At 43.4% G+C, this 21,495-nt stretch overlaps 2 protein-coding genes across 2 annotated transcripts in view; one reads left to right on the top strand and one right to left on the bottom strand.

Annotated features, from left to right (window-relative positions):
* The window catches only part of COIL (coilin), a 252,232-nt gene that overhangs the window by 19,405 nt on the left and 211,332 nt on the right, over positions 1–21,495 (bottom strand). Inside the window, exon 2 of the mRNA XM_050764685.1 lies at positions 4,073–4,342. Within this exon, the coding sequence (XP_050620642.1) occupies positions 4,073–4,317 (245 nt within the window). The 5' untranslated portion in view covers positions 4,318–4,342. The remainder of the gene's footprint in view (positions 1–4,072; positions 4,343–21,495) is intronic.
* The window catches only part of SCPEP1 (serine carboxypeptidase 1), a 29,349-nt gene continuing 26,531 nt past the window's right edge, over positions 18,678–21,495 (top strand). The window contains exon 1 of the mRNA XM_050764729.1: positions 18,678–18,808. Within this exon, the coding sequence (XP_050620686.1) occupies positions 18,733–18,808 (76 nt within the window). The 5' untranslated portion in view covers positions 18,678–18,732. The remainder of the gene's footprint in view (positions 18,809–21,495) is intronic.

Here is a 21,495-nt window from a genome sequence, read left to right as displayed (position 1 = left end):
TTAAAAGATCCTCCCACCTCAGCCCCCCAAGCAGCTGGGACTACAGGCATGTGCCACCATGCCTGGTTAATTTTGTTGTATTTTTCTGTAGAGATGGGGTTTCACCATGTTGCCCAGGCTAGACTCAAACTCCTGAGCTCAGACAATCTGCCTGCCTCAGCCTCCCAAAGTGCTGGATTATAGGCACGAGCCATGGTGCCCAGCCTTAATTAAGTATTAACTGCCAGAGTTAAAAGGGTCAGAGAGGACAGAATGCAATTTGTTTCCTTACAGAATTGACTCTTCAAAAGGGAGTTCTCAGGCCGGGTGCGCGGTTCAGGTCTATAGTCCCAACACTTTGGGAGGCTGAGGCAGGAGGACTGGTTGAGCCCAGGAGTTTGAGACCAGCCTGGGCAACTTAGTGAGCCCTCTCTACTAAAATTAAAAAACTGTACTGGTAGTCCCAGCTACTCGGAAGGCTGAGGCAGGAGGAGCCCTTGAGCTCAGGAGTTCCAGGCTGTATGAGCCAAGGTTGTGCCACTGCACTCCAGCCTGGGCAATGGAGTGAGACCCTGTCTCAAAAAATAAGGGAATCTCTCTGAATCTACTGTAATTCTGAGGGCTGCACGATTAAAAAATAATAATAATTTAAAAAATTAAAAACTGACAGACACAGTCGCTCACCCCTGTAATCCCAGCACTTTGGGAAGCTGAGGAGGGCAAATCACTTGAGGTCACAAGTTCAAGACCAGCCTGGCCAACACGGTGAAACCCCATCTCTACTAAAAATACAAAAAAATTAGCCTGGCACGATGGCGGGTGCCTGTAAGCCCAGCTACTTGGGAGGCTGAGGCAGGAGAATCACTTGAACCCAGGAGGCGGAGGTTGCAGTGAGCCAAGATTGTGCCACTGCACTCCAGCCTGGGCAACAGAGTGAGATTCCATCTCAAGATAGATAAATAAATAAATAAATAAAAACAAAAATAAAAAACCAAATCTGCCAACACCCTGATCTTGGACTTCTAGTCTCCAAAAGAGTAAGAAATAAATTTCCATTTTTTAAGCCACCCAGTCTGTGGTATTTTGTAACAGCAGTCCCAGCAAACTAACGCAAGGGGCTCCAAGGCAATATAAGCACCTCCTCCTCCTCCCAGGAGAGTTAGAGGCCACCTTTAGGAACTCACTGTCAGAAACGTGGGGGCAGATGAAGCCAGATTCCTGGGGTTTAAGAGAATGGGCTATGAGGAAACAGCAGTGGAATACAAGTGTGTGGTACATCTAAAGCCTCAAAGGCTGTTTCTCAGGATTCCCACAACCTGGTTCCACTTTTCCTCGTTAGACTTCTAAGTACTGCCAACGATCCCAAAGAATGCTTTGGCTGGTCAGATTCATCTTTTTACCAAGTCCAGCCAGCTTTTGTCTCTACAGCTGTGCTTTCATCATCCAACATTTCCCACCCATTCTTCAAGGTACTGCTCAATTCCCTGACCATTTTGTTCCATGCTGATCTCCCTTTTCTCAACCAGCTTCTGCACTTACCAGTATAACTTGGTCTAACTATTCAGTCTAATTGCCCGTATCACAGAAGGTAATATACAAAAGCATGAAACTCATTATTGGGGTCCCAGTCCAACGATACTGGGTACTTTGAGAACAGAGACTATGTTTTCTTCTGTAGCTCTGAAGAAAAGTGAATCTGTTAGGAAAAAACAATGATTGCGGGCATAAAACAACAAAAATAAAGATGAATTTTCCAGATTCATCTTTTTCTATAGTCTGCCCATTTGCCACGGAAGCCACTACAGAGGTATTTTTTTTGCCACATGCAGCTGTGCATTTGAAGTATTTAGGAAGGATTTGCCTGTCATCGTGTTGTAATTATTACTTATAACAATTTTCATGGTTTTTGTCATTGTTAACTTCATTATGAAGAATGTAATGCCCAGATGATTCATTAAAGTATAATTCTAGTTAGCTAGCACAAGTTATTAACTCATTAGTCAAGGGACAGTTCAGAAAGTAATCTTAATAGGATGGGACACAATCCTTAGAATTGTAATATTTAAATAATCCTTCAATTGCAGAGAGAATAGAGACCTATTTCACAGTCGATAAAAAGGGGGGAAAAACTCTTTGAAATTCGGATTATTTCAAATTGTCATTTGAAACAGTTGAACATTATGCAATAAATCATAACATCCTGATTTGAAGATGCAGTTATTGTTCCAAATTAAATTCCTTGATGTTCTGAAGAAATCTTACAGAATCTGATATGCTCGAGGGTAAGGAATATTCAACAACAAAGGGCAGCAAGAGAAAATAGCCTGGTTCACAACTCTGGAATTAATTCACTGTAGCTGAAGCTTAAAGGGGGTGGGGGGAAGGAAGGCTGGCACAGTGGCTCACGCCTGTAATCCCAGTGCTTTGGGAGGCTGAGAAGAGAGGACAGCTGGAGCCCAGGGATTTGAGATCAGCCTGGGTAACATGGCAAAACCCTGTCTCTACAACAAATACAAAAACTAGCCAGGCGTGGTTGCCTGGCCTGAAGTCCCAACTACTTGGGAGGCTGAGGTGGGAGGATTGCCTGTGCCCAGGAGGTCGAGGCTACAGCAAGCTATGACCGCACCACTGCACTCCAGCCTGGGCATGGGAAACCCAGTCTCTTTGTTTTAAAAAAAAAAAAAAAAAAAAAAAAAGCCTGAATAAATTGGTCCAAGACATGAATCCAAACTGGTGATACCATCATCTGACTGTGGCAACTCAACCACATTTCAGCAATTCATACTACAATTGCTCCTGGATACTCACCTCATTATCATTTTTTTAACTTCCAAAAGCACATTTAAGATTATTTTGTGGTTCCCAATTTACAGCCCAAAAGGACTCAAGACACTTATTTGAGAAAACCCCAAAATGTCTGGGTGAGACACAAAATGATACGCCACCAGAAGTCTCAGGGGACACTGGGCACAAGAGAACTAAGGCTGGACAACAGCATGTTACGAAGAAAACGCGACGATTCCCCTTTATCAGCTTGGGTCTCCTGCACCTGACCGTGAAGGCCGCCAAGGATAAGGCCGGGTCTCCCGCACATTTGCACCATGGACACGGAACAGAGTCCCACAGTGCCTAGCTAAGCGTGGATGTGCTAAATCAAGGCTGAAAGAAACCCTGGCCCTGCCCTTAGGCATCAGGGTTTTTCCAAGTTTGATTCTCCTGTCATAGAAGCATCCCGGGGAGGTTGCTGGTTACAATGCAGATTCCGGCCAGGCGCAGAGGCTCACGCCTGTTAATTCCAGCACTTTGGAAAGCCGGGAGGATCACTTAAGGTCAGGAGTTCAAGACCAGCCTGGCCAACATGGTGAACCCTGTCTCTACTAAAAATACAACAACAACAACAACAACAACAAAATTAGCTGGGCATGGTGGTGAACGCCTGTAATCCCAGCTACTCAGGAGGCTGAGGTGGGAGGATCGACTGAATCTGGGAGGTGGAGGTTGTAGTGAGCTGAGATCGCGCCACTGCACTTCAGCCTGGGTAACAGAACGAGACTCAGTCTCAAAAATAAAAATAATAGGGGCAGGGTGGGGTGGCTCACGCCTGTAATCCCAGCACTTGGAAAGGCCAAGGCTGGCGGATCACCTGAGGTCAAGAGCTCGAGACCACCTAGACCACTGTGGTGAAACTCCATCTCTACTAAAAATACAAAAATTAGCTGGGTGTGGCGGACGCCTGTTGTCCCAGCCACTCGAGAGGCTGAGGCAGGAAAATTGCTTGAACCCGGGAGGCGGCGGTTGCAGTAAACCGAGATCACGCCACTGTACTCCAGCCTGGGCGACAAAGCAGGACTCTGTCTCAAATGAATAAATAAATAATAAAATGCGATTCCTGAGCCCCAAAGTTGACTACACCAATCATTATCTCCCGGGTTAGCGAACGTGCATTTTTACAGCCCCACCCCCTCTAACCCTCGTCCCCTTCCCCATTCCCCACGCCCTCCACAACCAGGTCTAGCGGCCTCAAGCCCGGGCGTGCGCAGGCGCGTCCCCCTCCCGCCGCCCACCCGGCCGTCCCGCTCCCTGCGCCGCGCACCTGAGGCAGTCGTTGTCTCTCACCAGGCGCGCGCTCTCGGCGGGGGGCAGGAGCCCCCCCTCCAGGTAGAGGCCTAGGAGGGCCCCAGAACTGAAGCCGAAGCGCTGGCGGATGAGACTAATGAGATCTGTGACGACTCGGCATCTGTTCAAGTCGACCAGAAGCCAGAAGGCCGTACAGTGCGGGGTAGCTGGAGGCGGGTAATCAAATTGAAGCCGTAGCCTAACCGTCTCGGAAGCTGCCATCTTGCTCGGTGCTCAACGGAAGCCGAGAGATACCACGGGGCTACCGAGAGGCGTGCTCGGGCGGCCCGCCCCCCGGAGCCTTTGGCGTGTGCCACCTAGTGGTGGAACCTGACTACTACAGGCTGCGTCTAGGCGTGAACTCGGAGCGTGGTTGATTTTTTTCATTCAAGTTTGTTCACGGCAGGGCTGAGAAAGGGAATAAGTGAAATGCCTTTATTACATTTCTACTGGGCGCTATGTAGGGTCTCCTAATTAAGGCAAGTCTCTGGATAAATAACATTTCTCCTCAGCAGTGGTCTTTTAAGATATTTGCTCATCGACGTAAAAGATTTTTATAAAACAATCGTAACAACACATTTCGCTGACAAAATTTTTCATCATGAGTTGAAAAAGATGTAAGTCCTAGTGTGTTCTCAATGTTGAAATTTTGAAATAAAACTGGTAATCATTCTTCCAAATGTATCCAGTGGAATATAAATACCTTAGCCTTTTAATACCCACAACCAAAGAAAAATGTCCTTGCATTTCTCACCAGATAAGTAAATCAGAATTTACATTATTTCTTATATTTTTTGAACTAGAATTTACATTTCTCCACATAATATATATTAACTCTTTAATTTTCATGACAAAAGTTAGGAATTATGAACTATTATCCTCATTTGGAGGATTTTAAAAAAACAAGGTTCAGAGAGTTTAAGAAGTAACTAGAGGCCAGGAGCAGTGGCTGACGACTGTAATCCCAGCACTCTGAGAGGCCAAGGTGGGCGGATCTCTTGAGACCAGGAGTTTGAGACCACCCTGGCCAAAATGGTGAAACCCCAACTCTACTGAAAATATAAAAATTAGCGGGGTTTGGTGGCATGTGCCTATAATTCCAGGTACTTGGGAGACTGAGGCAGTAGAATCGCTTGAACCCAAGAGGTGGAGGTTGCAGTAAGTCAAGATCGTGCCACTGCACTCCAGCCTGGGCAACAGAGCAAGATTCTGTCTTAAAAAAAAAAATGTAACTTCCCCAAGTTCACTAGACTAGTTAAGTTGTAGATATCAGGGAGTCAGTAGATGAAACAAAATTTCTTAATGGAAAGTAGGGTTTTTTGGATTTTTTTTTTAGAGTCTCACTCTGTCACCCAGGCTGGAGTGCAGTGGTGCAATCTCTGCCTCCCGGGTTCAAGTGACTCCCCACCTCAGCCCCCCTAGTAACTGGAACCACAGGCGTCAGCCACCATGCTCAGTTAATTTTTGTAATTTTTGTAGAGATGGGGTTTTTCCATGGTGGCCAGGCTGGTCTTGAATTCCTGAATTCAAGCAATCTGCCTGCCTTGGCCTCCCAAAGTGGTGGGGTTACAGGCGTGAGCCACCACCTCCGACCAAAAGCAAGTTTATTAGAGAATTAAAGGAATAAAAGAATGGCTACTCCATAGACAGAGCAGCAAGCCCGTACTATAAGTATACTCAGTCAAGTATACTTATAGTTACTTCTTGATTGTATGGTAAACAAGGGATGGATTATTCATGAGTTTTCTGTATCCCGATGAAATGGGCAGGGATTTCCCTCAGAACTGTGGGTTCCATCCCTTTTAGACCATACAGGATAACTTCCGGGCATTTCCAGCCGGGCGCGGTGGCTCACCCCTGTAATCCCAGTTTCTTCACATCCTGACTACCATTTGGCATTGTCAGTATTTTTTAGTCATTCTGGTAGATGTGTTGTGGTATCTTGTGGTTTTATTTCTTTGTTTTCAGGCTGGGTCTCATTCTGTCTCGAATGCTGAAGTGCAGTGGCGTGATCACAAGGCTTACTGCAGCCTTCACCTCTGAAGCTCAAATGAACCTCCCACTTCATCCTCCTGAGTTGCTGGGACTACAGGCATGCACTGCCATGCCCTGCTAATTTTTGTAATCTTTGTAGAGACGGAGTTTTGCCACGTTGCCCAGGCTGGTCTCAAACTTTTGGGCTCAAGCTATCCTCCCACAATGTTGGGATTACAGGCATGAGCCACCATGCCCTGCTTCTTGTGGTTTTAATTTGTATTTTCCTAATGGCTAATAATGTTGAACATTTTTTCCTGTGTTTATGTGCTTTCTTCAGTGAAATTCTCTTCAAGTCTTTTACACCTGCTCTAATTGGATTGTTAAATTTTGAGAGTTCTTTATATATCCTAAATGGTAGTACTGAGGCAGAAAAATAGGGTCTGGAGGCAGGGAACACAAGGCCGATTCACACTTCAGCTGTGACAGGAAATATCCTCTCCATTTACAAAGGACATACGAGGAGTAAATGACTTTGTAACTTTATCTCATCCTCTCCATTTACATAGGACATACACCAAGAAACCAGTGGAAACCTCTGGAAGGTATTTAAGCCACCCAAAATTCTGTAACAGGGCCCTTGAGCCCCTGTACTCGGGCCCACTCCCACCCTGTGGAGCATACTATCGTTTTCAATAAATCTCTGCTTTTGTTGCTTCATTCTTTCCTTGCTTTGTTTGTGCGTTTTGTCCACTTCTGTGTTCAAGATGCCAAGAACCTGGACACCCTCCACCAGTAACAGTAATTTGTCAGATATGTGGGTTGCGGATATTTTCTTCGACTCTGGAGCTTTTTTTTTTCCTTTCATTCTCTTAATAGGGCCTATCACAGGCCAAAAGTCCAGTCGATCAATTTCTTCTTCATTGCTACCTCTGCCTCCCGGGTTCAAGCATTCTCGTGCCTCAGCCTCCCGAGTAGCTGGGGACTACAGGCACCTGCCACCACGCCTAGCTAATTTTTGCATTTTTAGTAGAGATAGCGTTTTACCATGTTGGCCAGACTGGTCTTGAACTCCTGACCTCAGGTGATCTGCCCACCTCGGCCTCCCAAAAAGCTGGGATTACAGACGGAAGCTTCTATGCCCAGCCTGTTTGTTTGTTTTTTGCTCTGTTGTCAAGGCTGGAGTGCAGTGGCAAGATCATAGCTCACTGCAGCCCCTACTTTCTGGGCTCAAGCAATCCTCCCAGCTCAGCCTCCCAAAGCAATGGAAACACACATGTGAGCCATAGCCTGAGTTAATTTTTGTATAAGAGTTATATCAAGGTTCATTTTTGTTTGTTTGCTTGCCTCTTAATGTCCAATTGCTCCAGCACCGTTTGTTAATAACACTGTATGTCCTCCATTTTTTAATCTTTTGAATCTTTGTCAGAAATCAGTTGGGCATATTTGTGTACATCTATTTCTGGATTCTCTGTTCTGTTTCATTGATCTATATGTCTATCCCTCCACCAACACCACACAGTCTTTTTTCTTTTCTTTTTCTCTTTTTTTATTGAGACAGAGTCTCATTCTGTCACCCAGGCTGGAGTGTAGTGGCATGATCTTGGCTCACTGCAACCTCTGCCTCCCAGGTTCAAGCAGTTCTCCCTGCTTCAGCCTCCCGAGTAGCTGGGACTATAGGTGTGCACCACCACACCAAGTTAATTTTTGCATTTTTAGTAGATACAGAGTTTCACCATGTTAGCCAGGCTGGTCTGGAACTCCTGACCCCCAGTGATCCACCCACCTGGCCTCCCAAACTGCTAGGATTATGGGATTGAGCCACCACACCTGGCCCTTGTTTTCTTTTAGAGACAGATCACGCCCACACTGCCGTGCAGTGGTGTAATCACAGCTCACTGTAGCTTCAGACTCCTGGGCTCAAGTGACCCTCCCACTTCAGCTTTTCAAGTAGGTAGGACTACCATGCCCATTAATTTTTAATTTTTTTGAAAAAGAGACAGTATCTGGCTATGTCTTCCAGACTGATCTCAAACTCCTGGCCTCGAGTGATCTTTGCACTTGGGCCTCCCAAAGTGCTGGAATTACAGGTGTGAAACAGCACACCTGGCCAGTCTTGATTACCATAGTTATTTTTGTAAGCCTCAAAATCAGGTAGATAACTTTCACTCACTTTGTTTATTTATATGTTTATTTTATTTTTTGAGATGGAGACTCACCCTGTTGCCCAGACTGCAGTGCAAAGGTGCGATCTCAGCTCACTGCAACCTCAGCCTCCCTGGTTCAAGCGATTCTCCTGCCTCAGCCTCCCAAGTAGCTGGGATTATACACGCGTCCCACCACGCCCAGCTAATTTTTTGTATCTTTAGTAGAAATGGGGTTTCATAATGTTGGCCAGGCTGGTCTCGAACTCCTGACCTCAGGTGATCCGCCTGTCTCAGCCTCCCAAAGTGCTAGGATTATAGGTGTGAGCCACTGCGCCCAGCCTCACTCTATTTATGTTTTGCCCTAATTGCTTTAGCTATTCTACTTCCTTTTCCTTTTCTTATAAATTTTAAAATAATCTTGTTTGTGTATATCTCCAAAAAATCTTGCTGAGATATTGGTAGAAATTGTGTTACACCTGTATATTAATTTGATATGAATCGACACATTATGTCTCTCCATTTATTCAGATCTCTGATTTCTTTCATCAGCGTTGTGTGATTTTAAGCACACAAACCCCATATATGTATTGTTACATTTATTTGTACATATTTCCTTGTGTGTATGTGTGTAGATTCCTCGGGATTTTTTATTTATATAATATCATATGCAAATGGGGACAGTTTTATTTCTTCCTTTCCATTCCTTCCTGTATGCCTTTTCTTTATTCTTTCCTTATTGCACTGACTACAAGTGCTAGTACTATGTTGAATATGAGTGATAAAAGTAGTGTGAACCCCCAAAATTGAGACAGGTCTCAGTTAATTTAGAAAGTTTATGTTGCCAAGGTTAAGGATGCAAGCCCGTGACACAGCCTCAGGAAGTCCTGATGACATGTGCCCATAGCGGTCAGGATAGAGCTTGGATTATTATTATTATTATTTTTGAGACAGAGGCTTGTTCTGTTGCCCAGGCTGGAGTGCAGTGCCATGATCTTGGGTCACTGCAAACTCTGTTTCCCGGGTTCAAACAATTCTCTGCCTCAGCCTCCGGAGTAGCTGGGACTACAGGCACATGCCACCACGCCAGCTAATTTTTGTATTTTTAGTAGAGACAGGGTTTCACCATCTTGGCAAGGCTGGTCTTGAACTCCTGACCTTGTGATCCACCCCCCCCGCCCCGCCCCGCCAGCCTTCCAAAGTGCTGGGATTACAGGCGTGAGCTACTGCGCCTGGCTTCACACCTTGGATTTTTTACATCTAGGGAGTCATGAGACTTTAATTAATATATGTAAGAAGTACATTGGTTCTGTCCAGACAGGCAGGGACAACTAAGCAGGGAGGGGGCTTCCAGGTCACAGGTAGGTGAGAGACAAATGGTTGGATTCTTTTGAGTTTCTGATAAGCCTTTCCAAAGGAGACAATTAGAATATGCATTGATCTCAGTGAGCAGAGGGATGACTTTGAATAGAATGGGAGGCAGATTTGTCCTGAGTAGTTTCCAACTTGAATTTTCTCTTTAGCTTAGTGATTTTGGGGGCCCAAATATTTTCCTTTTACAAATCCCCACCTTTTCTTTTTAAAATTCTTTTGGAGAGAGCATTTTAGAAGAAAATGAGTCTCTGGTCTCAGGTTTGGTCTGATCTCTCATGGCTGGGACAGTTTATTCCTAGATGAGTAGGTCCTGAAAGCTCATCTTTAGCAGGTTGTGAAATCTCATGTCCTGTGAAGAGAAAAATAGGGGGAGGAAGGGAGAAAAACAACAGCAAACAAAAGAACAATCCTGGAAAAATTGATATAGACCACATTACTTTGAAGTTCATACATCAGTAGGCAGATATGAAAGTGGCTTATGTATGTAAATAGATTGCTGTTATTCTGAAGTTTAAGTTGTCTATCTTCAGTTCATAGGGCTTTAAGAAAGCATAGCTTAGTTTTCAGTGACTCCAAATTAGGAAAAAAGGGAAAAAAAGAGGGAAAATATTTTAGAACATTATTTTGATGACTTCTGAACAAGAAAAATTAGAATTCGGTCCAAACTGTAGAAAATAATAAACATTGAAAAACATTACGTAAGACTAGAATGTAACAACAGGTGTACTATAGTTTTGAAACATAATTTTTCTCTCCCCAGTTTCGTATTTTTACTGAAGACAAATTATGGTAGGACTGGTTTGCTTTATTATACTTGGCCTAATTATTTATAAACAGTGTAGCAAGAATAATTATTTTTTACATAGGCTTTTAAATTGGCTTTGATGGAACTTTGTTCCATAGAAGGAATCTCAGATAAGCCTTTTTTTTTTCCATGAGACGGAGTCTTGCTCTGTGGTCCAGCAGGAGTGCAGTGGCATGAACTCAGCTCACTGCAACCTCCACCTCCTGGGTTCAAGCAATTATCCTGTCTCAGCTTCCTGAATAGCTGGGATTATAGGCACACACCACCATGCCAGCTAATTTTTGTATTTTTAGTACAGATGGGGTTTCACCATGTTGGCCAGGCTGGTCTCGAACTCCTGACCTTGTGAACCACCCACCTCGGCCTTGCAAAGTGCTGAGATTGCAGGAATGAGCCACTGTGCCTGGCCCTAAATTGTTAAAAGCTATTGACAACTCAAAAGAAAAATTTTAAGACTCAGAAAAACAACACAAAGGATTAGCACTGTTTAAAGTAAAAGTTGAAAAGATAACTTTAGGCCAGGTGTGCTCTAACAGTGTGGACTGACATTATCAGTCACCTGACTGATAATGTACACTAAGTTATATCAACTATAGGAGCTTCCCATAATTTTGGAACACATACCAATAACATATTTATACAAATACAACACAAAGAAAACCAAACACCATTTCTTATTTGACAATGCTTCCTGTATAATTTTTATACCAAATAAGCCAAAATATGTCATTTTAGACTTATGGAATGGAACATCTTAAAGGATTAATTAGGTCAGAAACAGATATACTTTATAATGGATTTTGGAAAGTTTGTCAAATATCAAAGGTTTAAAACACTTGATATCACAAAATAGGATCCCAGGTCATTGTAAAATAAGTCATTAATTTAACCAAGCTGATAACTCAAGGATTTTTTTTTAACAAGACGAAAACCTTCATTGTTTGAGAGAGGAGACTTAGTTTTCCAAACAGTAAGCCCTAATAAAGACAGCATGAAGCCAATTAAATTTGATTTTCAAAATTTTATAAACAATCTATAAAATTATTATCTTGACCATAAGATATAACTTCCATAAGCCTTTATAACCTTTATAACCTTTATTGAGGATTCAGTTAATACTTCAGGAAAACCTTGTTAATCTGACACAGGGGCTTATACACTTGTTTGCATCAGTGTGTCTTTGATATTAATGATAACTTATAGAGAAACTGAACTTATTTTATCTCTCAAAATAGGCCCTTGCAATCTCACATGCAATCTCACCTCTTTCACGATTGTCACTGGTACTTGAAAGAGTTAAATAGCTTTAATTTCTAGCCCTTTGTCTCAGGAATGCAATTTATTTTGATTGGCATCTTCTACCAGGCCTGAACATGAGGCATTAATTGCTGTCAGTGTTTAAGATTTAGCAGGACTTGGTGTCCTTTTTTATACCAAGGAGTCAAAGCCCTGTAACTCAATGTCACAAGGTCTTTAAAAGCACATACAGGGAGATAAATGGATGTAATAACCTTAATTAAAAATTTTTTATCTCAATTTTTTTCTAAGCAAACCAAAACTTAATATGACAACTTGATCATATAAAAGATTATACACACACACACACACACACACACACACACACACACACATATATATATATATATATATATATCTTCTTATTGTTTCTTACACCAGCCGTTCATGACATGCTTGGACTTTCTGGTTTACCCTGAACATTCCTCCTTTTTAAACAACCAGTCATTTTATTTTAGGACTGAATTTACCATGCAAGATTCTTTCTTATATAAAATTATTTCTCTTTAAGCTTTCTTACAAAAACAAAACAAAACAAAAAACTCCTCTTTTTCTTATAACTTTTTTTTTGTTTTTTTGAGACCTAGTCTCACTCTGTCACCCAGGCTGGAGCACAGTGGCATGATCTCAGCTCACTGCAACCTCCTCCCAGGTTCAAGCAATTCTCCTACCTCAGACTCCGGAGTAGCTGCGATTACAGGCACTTGCCACCACCCCTGGCTAATTTTGTATTTTTAGTAGAGATGGGGTTTCACCATGTTGGCCAGGCTGGTCTCATGATCTGCCCACCTTGCCTCCCAAAGTGCTGGAATTACAGGCATAAGCCACCACGCCCGGCCCACAAAAGGACAATTTTTTTAAGACAGAAAGCAAGCACAGAAACCAAACACATGTTTTGTTTTGTTTTGATTTGTTTTGTTTCTGTTTTTTCCCCGTTTTTTTTTTTTTTTTTTTTTTTTTGTTTTGCAACTGCAAGGAATTTTAGCCAATTTAGAGAGGCCTTGTTACCCACAATTTGGAATTCTCACTTGGATTGGACCAAGTCAGGTGGAGTTGGTCAAATCCTGTGGGGGAAAGACTGGAACAAACAACAACAATGACAACAAAAAAAAGCCCAACAATATGAACACTGAGTGCTCTAATGGTAAGGAGAAACTAAAACCAGCTGGTTGTTAATCTTAACTTTAGCCAAAACAAACCCCAATTCAGTTACTTACCTAGGGATGGGTCTCAGGCTAAAGACTGCTCTCTACCATTCTAGAAGCAGGAAAAAAACCTCACCTTCCCTGTTGCAAGACAGCTCAAACTCCATAAAGGAGTTACCTGACTTCCATTGTCATGAAAACAGGAAAAAACTTGCCTTCCTTGTGTTGGAAGCAAGTAAAACTACAAAAAAAAAAAGAGTAGTTGTACAGCAAAATATACTTTAGATCTCAACCAAATTTTGGGAGATTAGGGATTCTCTGGAGGGGTGCTCTTAGACCTCAGCAAATTGTCCTATTGGTTTGAGCCATAAAGGTAGCTCATGCTGGTACCAAGCACTGATAGGAGATTTGTCAAAGGTCAGGGCAACTCCACTCAGAATTTTTCTGTGGTTATCAAAATATGAACCCTGAAAATTTCGAGACAGATCTCAGTTAATCTGGAAAGTTTATTTTGCCCAGGTTAATGATGGGTGCCTGTGACACAGCCTCAGGCAGTCCTGATGACATGAGTCCAAGGTAGTTGGGGCACAGCTTCATTTTATGCATTTAAGGAGACATGAGGCATTAATTAATATATGTAAGAAGTACATTGGTTCTGTACAGAAGGGTGGGGAAAACTTGAAGCAGGGAGGGGGCTTCCAGGTCACAGGTAGGCGAAAGACAAATGGTTGCATTCTTTTGAGTTTCTGATAAGCCTTTCCAAAGGAGGCAATCAGAATGTGTATCTATATCGTGAGCAGAGGGGTGACTTTGAATAGAATGGGAGGCAGATTTGCCCTGAGCAGTTCCCAACTTGAATTTTCCCTTTAGCTTAGTGATTTTGGGGGCCCAAAGTATTTTCCTTTCACAGTAGACATTTCTTGCCTTATTCCCAAGCTTAGGGGGAAAGCATTCAGTCTTTCACCATTAAGTATAATGTTAGCTGTAGGTTTTCGCAAATTCTCTTTTTTTGTTTGTTTGTTGTTAGGGTTGGGGTTTCACTATGTTGCCCAGGCTGGTCTCAAACTCTTGGGCTCAAGCCATCCTCCTGCCTCAGCCTCCTAAAGTACTAGTGTGGCAGGCCACGTCTCACTAATGCGGGCCTCCATAACAACTGTTTCAGTACTGATTGAGTGGTTAAGTATTAAAAGCCAGTGCCCTTACACAAAGGCTGGGATATAACAAAAAATCCACCAAGAGTTTTGTGTAGGCCTTTCCTGGGCCTTAAAGCATGACAAAATAATGAAGGAATTCTTAACAGGACCCATTAAGGATTAAACAAGTTTTATCATGGGTCTGAAGAATCTCTCCAGGCCTCCGCAAGCAAGTTTACTGGAGGTCTGAAGGAACTCCCCAAACCTCCATGATTTAGCAGGAGATAAGAGAAGGGTAATCACCCCAGCACCTAGACCCATTTAGATTAAGCAAATTTACTGAGGCTCCAGAGGAAGGTCCTCAGGACTCAGACGTTAATTATAGATTAAAAGTAGTTAATCACTTTTGTCTTTAGATGAATGCACACTTAACATGTAGACATATAGCTTAGAAAGTATATAAGCTCTGGAAAACTTTGAAATTTGGAATTGGTCTGGTGACAATTTCCAGGCCTTCTCCCTGTAATCGGTTGCAGAAATAAAAACTCTCTTTCTCCCCAGTTCATCTGGATCTCGTTATTGGGCCATGAGAAATAGCAGCCTGACCCTCACTCTGGTCTGGGAACAAAATTTGGCAAGCCAGGCAGCAGAGACAGGGATGGTGCTGTGTTCAGCAGTTAGCAGCTTGCAACGAGACAATCTTCAGAAGGATCCCAGCAGCTTCCAGTGAGATTTCCCAGGGACCCTCTTGAAGGCGTTTCATGCACAAAATTGCATGTCCCTTTCACTGCTGGGGAAGAATGGAGATCAGGATTGGATGCACTCAAAGGCTGAGTTAATCGCGAGCCTATTGTTTTCCTATCTGGACTTGTTAAGCCATTTGTCTGGTACTACCAAGGGAAGCAATAGGGCTCATACACATACCCACTTTGAATTTGGGTTGACCAGCTTTTGAATTGGTTTTGAGCCTGTTTTCTACATCAAGTAGAGTTTTATGGATGGAAATGAAAAGAAAAGAATTTTGGGGCTGAACATGGTGGCCCCTGCTGTAACTGCCCAGCGGGTTCACCTTGCCCACCGCCTAGACCAGAACCAATTTATGAAGACAGGGGAATTGCAATACAGAAAGAGTAATTCATGCAGAGCTGGCTGGGCAGGAGACCGGAGTTTTATTATTAATCAAATCAGTCTCCTGTGCATTCAAGGACCAGAGATTTTAAGGATGATTTGGTGGGTGGAGTGCCAGTGAGTCGGGAGTGCTGATTGGTCAGGTCGAAGATGAAATCATAGGGAATCTAAGCTATCCTCCTGTGCTGAGTCAGTTCCTGGGTGGGGGCCACCAGAATAGATGAGCCAATTTATCAAGCTGGGTGATGCCAGCTGATCCATCCAGCGCAGGGTCTGCAGAATATCTCAAGCACTGATCTTAGGTTTAACTATAGTGATGTTATCCCCAGGATCTATTTGGGAAGGCTCAGAATCTTGCAGCCTCCAGCTTCATTACTCCTAAACCATAATTTCTAACCTTGGGGCTAATTTGTTAGTCCTGCAAGGGCAGTCTAGTCTCCAGGCGAGAAGGGGGTTTGTTTTGGGAAAGTGCTGTTAGTTAGCATTATTAACTAGTTCCCTTAACCATAAACATCTTGTAACCAAGAGTGCCCAACCCCCTGGGAATATAACCCAGCAGATTTGGCTTTTTCTGGCCTTTATTCAAGATGGAGTCACTCTGGTTAGGTTGCCTGACACAAGTGCACAGAAACTGACACGCTCAGAGGGAAGATGATGTGAAGACACGTGAGAAGATAGTCACGTAACGCCAAGGTTTACCACAAGCATCTGCACCAAGAATTCGATGGATGGGCCTTTAGGAGCTCCCAACCAATTTCCATTAGCCTCCCAAACCCCTCTCAGAATAAACATACAATTTTAAAAACAGTTTTGAGGTTCAGTACCCAGTATCTTTCTTCCAGTCCTATTGCCTCCCTTGTAGCCCTATTTTATATATATACATAAATTTTTTTTTTTTTTTTTTTTTTTTTGAGGTGGAGTCTCACTCTGTCGCCCAGGCTGGAGTGCAGTGGCATGATCTCGGCTCACTGCAACATCCACCTCCCCAGTTTAAGCAATTCTCCTGCCTCAGCCTCCCGAATAGCTGGGAATACAGGCACACGCCACCACAACCGGCTAATTTTTTGTATTTTAGTAGAGATGGGGTTTCACCATGTTGCCCAGGCTAGTCTGGAACTCCTGAGCTGAGGCAATCCACCCTCATTGGCCTCCCAAAGTGCTGGGATTACAGGCGTGAGCCACTGCACCCAGCCAAGTCCTATTATAGTTCTTAGCTGCCCCAAGAGGACAGGTTTACATTGTAGAAATGCAATACATTTCAAATTGAACCACAAGCATAACTTTTAAAAAATGTTCTGTAGCTGACAGCCTTTGCATAAATTGTATCAGTGAGAACTTTATGTCAGTGGGAGGGATCTGATCTCACCAACTCTCATCTTGCCTTTAGCCTTCAAGCTGCCTTTGATTATTCCTGGACTTCTGGGCCAAGCTAATTTTGGGAGGCATTTAGGTTATAGGTTAGATGATAATAGCCCTTCCCCAAACGTTACGCTAAATGACCACCAGGCTAAGAAAATAGAGGAGGCTGAATTCTGCTAAGGATTGTCAGCCATTATTCCTGAGGTCACAAAATGTGCAACTTCTCCAATGACTCCTGCAGACACCATCACTATTGTAGAACCTAAGGTTGGCCTTTTGAGATATCTTTTCAGGTTTTTTTGCATGTCTGACACCTGGCTCCACCTGGACCTACCAATTGCTCCTGCAGCCCTACCTGGAAGCAAATCAGCACAAGAAGACAGCTTCAACTCCCTGTGAGTTCATCTCCAACCCAGCCAATCAGCAGCAAGCCCCCATTGCCTAGCCACGCCTGCCCCTACCCCTAAACTATCTTTGAAAAATCCTAGCCCCCAAATCCTCAGAGACTGATTTGAGTATTTATAAAACTCCAGTCTCCCTTTCAGCCAGCTCTGCATGAATTAAACTGTTTCCCCATTGCAATTCTCCTGTCTTCATAAAGTGGCTGATTCTATCTGGGCAGCAGGCAAAAAGAACCTACTGGGGGGTTACATAGCCACTCCTCATCAGAGAAATTTCCACTGGCTCTTCTCCCAGCCTCAGCTCTGTTTGGCTAATCTTTCTCTATATATAGCCTTCACTTCTTTTCATCTTTCTCTCTTCTTTCCTCTCCTAGGAGCAAAACAGCATTTCTCCTGGGCTGCACAGTTTGGCAATTATCTTTTGTTGCCTTTGCTGCAGCTCCTATGCCATCAGTTCCCAACTCCAACTTCAATGAACCAAGGAAGTATTTTTCTTAAAGACCACTCCAATCCTGAAGATTGGAATTTTGCCATTACCTGTAAAGATAACAATAATCTGGTTTCTACATGTGGCACTCTTAGGCTCAAGTGATCCTCCCACCTCAGCCTTCTGAGTAGCTCGGATAGCAGGCGCGTGTCACCACACCAGCTAATTTTTGTTATTTTTTGTAGAGAGGGGGTCTCAATATGTTGCCCAGCCATTATGGATTTTATGCATTCGGGACCATCCCATGCTTAAAGCATGACAGAACCCTGCGTCATATTTTTCTCTGCCGCAGCTTTCAGCGCAGGGGCACCTCACCGGCAGGTCGGGGTCAGGGCTCTGTCCAGACAATGGCTGCAGAGTAAAAAGCACTTCTATTTATGGCAGGGCAAGGGCGAGGGGAGGGAGAAAGGAGCAGGAAAAGAGAAGTGGCCACATTTTTGTTTTTTGCTTTGTTACATGTACGTTTGAAACAGTATTTAGAAGTAGCCTCTCCTACAGCCCCTGCTGTAGCTTGTCTCCTAGCTCTGTGAGGTGAGTTATTCAGTACCCTCTAACATAAAAATGACCTTCAGACAGACAGACAGACAGACAGACAGACACACACACACACACACACACACACACACACACACGGAGGAAAACATATCTGTCATCCACTTTTTCTTCCTTTCCCATCCCCAGATCCTCGATTCTCTCTTTAAAATGACTGTTGTGAAGGTAATGTAACAACACAAAGTAATGCTAATGACAAATTATCAAAAAAGAAAAAACCGAAATAAAAATCTTTATTAGTGTTTTAAAAATGATGTAAAAGACTATGGGAAAACAAATGCCGACAATAGTTATGTCTAACTTTTTTGTTCACATTTCCAAAACGTTTATAACATAATTTTAAAAGAAAAATAATTTTAAAAATACATATCTGAAAATGAAACCCCGCTGTTTGCAACGACCAGCTGGCTTAATCTGACTTTTCGCAGATGTAGCAGTGTTGGAAAACATCAGTCCTTTTGCTGAGGGAAGGAAGAGATGGGAGGGGTAGAAAGGGCGGTGGTTATTGCCTTTAGTATTTCGATCCGGTCACACAACCTAAATCCAACATCTGCATCAAATATCTCCTTTCCGAAATACTTTCCCTAAAATGACAGAGAACCTGGCCAGGTGGACAGAACGGCCCCTGCGCATTTGCAGGTGTCCTGGTGGGCTTGCCGGGCAGAGGGCGTGCGGGTCTCAGGAAGCTGACGCGTCCGCCCCCCGGCCCATTCAGGCCCCGCCCCCGACCCACCGGCCCCGCCCCCGACCCAACCGGCCCGGCCCCGCCCCGGCCGCCTCCGTCACGTGACGGGGCGCCGGGTCCAGCCTGTTGCTGATGCTGCCGTGCGGTACTCGTCATGGAGCTGGCACTGCGGCGCTCTCCAGTCCCAGGGTGGTTGCTGCTGCTGCCGCTGCTGCTGGGCCTGAGCGCAGGTAGGTTCAAGCAAGAGGCGAACCAGCTGCCGTGCTTCTTTTTTCCCCAGGCATGAGAGTTTGTTAGTGGGGTTGTGCTTTTGAAAACGCATCTCTTTTCCTCGGTTCTTACCTTGTGTAATTATATTGCTTTTAAATCTCGCTCTTTTTTTTTTTTTCCTTAACAAATTCAAAGTGCTTTTTCTATCGTTTTCTGGCTCTGGGTGGTCTGAGTGCTTCCGTTCTCTCCTACGCCTAGATAGAAGCTGTGTGCAGAAATGTATAATTTGGGGAAACTGCTGGTCAATGAGGTTTCCCTGATTCAAAGGCCGCGATTGGCTGCTAAATGAGGATATAAGGTCTTTTTATTTTGAGCTGAAATCTGCGGTCAAACATACCCTTAAATCCTACCACGAATGGGACATTTCATTGAGATAAGGCCCTTTCTTCTCTTGATCAAAACAAACAAGATAACATCTTCCCCCACAGCGATCTTTTTTGGCAAAAAACAGATTTGTGTTTAATAAAATAGGATGACTTGCAAATTGATTTTCACTCTTCATTCAGCAAAACCTCTCCTAGTCTGAAGCAAGAACTGAGGACTGGAACTGGCCACAAGCTTGCCTTGTGATCTTAGGCAAGTTGTTGAACAGTTTTGTTTTCCCTTTTGTAAAATGGGGATCATCTGGCCCTTTGGCCAGAGTGTCTGGGAGATTTTGTAAAATTAGTTGCTTTGCCAGTTTTACCAGTAGTCACTGCCAGGCAACGGAGAAGTGCCTGGGGTTAGGTCAAAAGGGACCTGTGCCTTATCTGTCATTCTCAAGGGACCCCAGACTTATCTATTATTGTCAAGGACAATATAATCGTGTGTTACTTGTATATAGAACCTTATAGCTAAGTCTGTAATGTTTTAGCCATCTGTTTCGCTCCTCAGGACACTTTCTGGTTTTCTTAATCTCCATTCTTGTTTTGTTTTGAGTCAGGGTCTCACTATGTTGCCCAGGCTGGTCTGGAACTGCCTGACTCAAGTGATCTCTCTCCCTCAGCATCCCAGGTAGCCGGGACTACAGACACAGGCCACCACCCTGGCTCTTTCTTATTTACAAGACGTGGTCTCATTGTCTTCCTCTCTACTCCTGTCTCTTGGCTGTTGGGACCAGTGCTCTTTTACTTACCAATGGGCCTTGAAATTTGAGAAGGGAGGAAGTAGAAGGCAGAAAACTCCAGTCACCGAGGGGATCCCTCCCATCATCTTTTAACATCAGCCTCCCTACTTTTTTTTTCCCAGAGTGGTTTTTGAGGAACAAAAAAAAAGATACTATAACTTGGAAATTGTTACGTTAGCAAAAAGTGACAAAGAAAATGTTTTTAGCCTACTTTTTTCTAATATGTATTTTGTGGATGCTAGAAAAGTTAAGTAAGGAAAATTGGAGTGGGGGATTATAGGATACATATATTTAAACACACATAGATATATATCCTTCAGTTTAAAAAGATCATCTACATGAGTTAGGAAAATTGCCCTTTTTCGTATTTGTTGTAGCTCTTTGCTGTTTGCCTTTTTATTTTTGATGTACAGAAATTTTGTTGTGTAGAAATATAACAAGTTTCTGTTCTCACCTCCATCGATATTTCTTTTGTACAGTCTCCGGGGTTTGCTTAGATTCTTTCCTCATCCAGATATCAGAAATATATTTAACTATATTTTTGTATTATTTTTAGTGTTTAAATTTTAAAATTTAAGTACTTGATCCACATGGAACTTATTTTGTTTATAGTATTGAGAGGACCTAAATTTCTCTTTTTTTCTCCACAAAAGGTAATTGTTGCTCCATTACTGTATATTGAATATTCTCAGCTCCACTAATTTGTGATGCTTCTTTACTCATGTTTTTTGTTTCCTTGGTTGGTTGGTTTTTTGTTTTTTTGAGATAGGGTCTCCCTCTATCGCCTAGGCTGGGGGGTGCACTGGTGTGATCACAGCTCACTGCAACCTCAACCTACTGGGCTCAAGCGATTCTCCTACCTCTGTCTCCTGAGTAGCTGGGACCACAGGCGTGTGCCATGACGCCCAGCTAATTTTTGTAGTTTTTGTAGACATGGGGTGTTGCTATGTTGTTTAGAGTGGTTTCGAACTCCTGTGCGTAAGCTATCAGCCTGTCTTGGCCTTCCAAAGTGTTGGGATTACAGGAGTGAGCCACCAAGACTGGCATCTTATTCATGTATTAAATACGATATAAAAACCAGTATATTGCATTCTGAGATTTTTACTTTTTTATTCAAAATATAAATCTCTCTTGTTTTTACAGAATTATAAAAGTATTTCCTGTAATCCCAGCACTTTGGGAGGCCTAGGCGGGCAGATCACCTGAGGTCAGGAGCGCGAGACCAGCCTGACCAACATGGAGAAACCCCGTTCCTACTAAAAAAATACAAAATTAGCCAGGCGTGGTGGCACATGCCTGTAATCCCAGCTACTCGGAAGGCTGAGGCAGGAGAATCGCTCGAACCCGGAAGGCAGAGGTTGTGGTGAGCCGAGATTGCGCCATTGCACTCCAGCCTGGGCAATAAGAGCGAGACTCTGTCTCAACAAAAAACAAAAGAAAAAAAAGTGTTTCGTATTTATTGTTAAAAATCCAAACATTACAGAAAGGTGTAGAGAAAAAACTGAAAGCCCCTGGCCTCCTATGCCACTATTAAGTTTGGTT

The sequence above is a fragment of the Macaca thibetana genome, chromosome 16 (genome assembly GCF_024542745.1).
Source record: "Macaca thibetana thibetana isolate TM-01 chromosome 16, ASM2454274v1, whole genome shotgun sequence".
Lineage (NCBI taxonomy): Eukaryota > Metazoa > Chordata > Mammalia > Primates > Cercopithecidae > Macaca > Macaca thibetana.
This window is presented reverse-complemented; position numbering and strand designations above follow the sequence as displayed.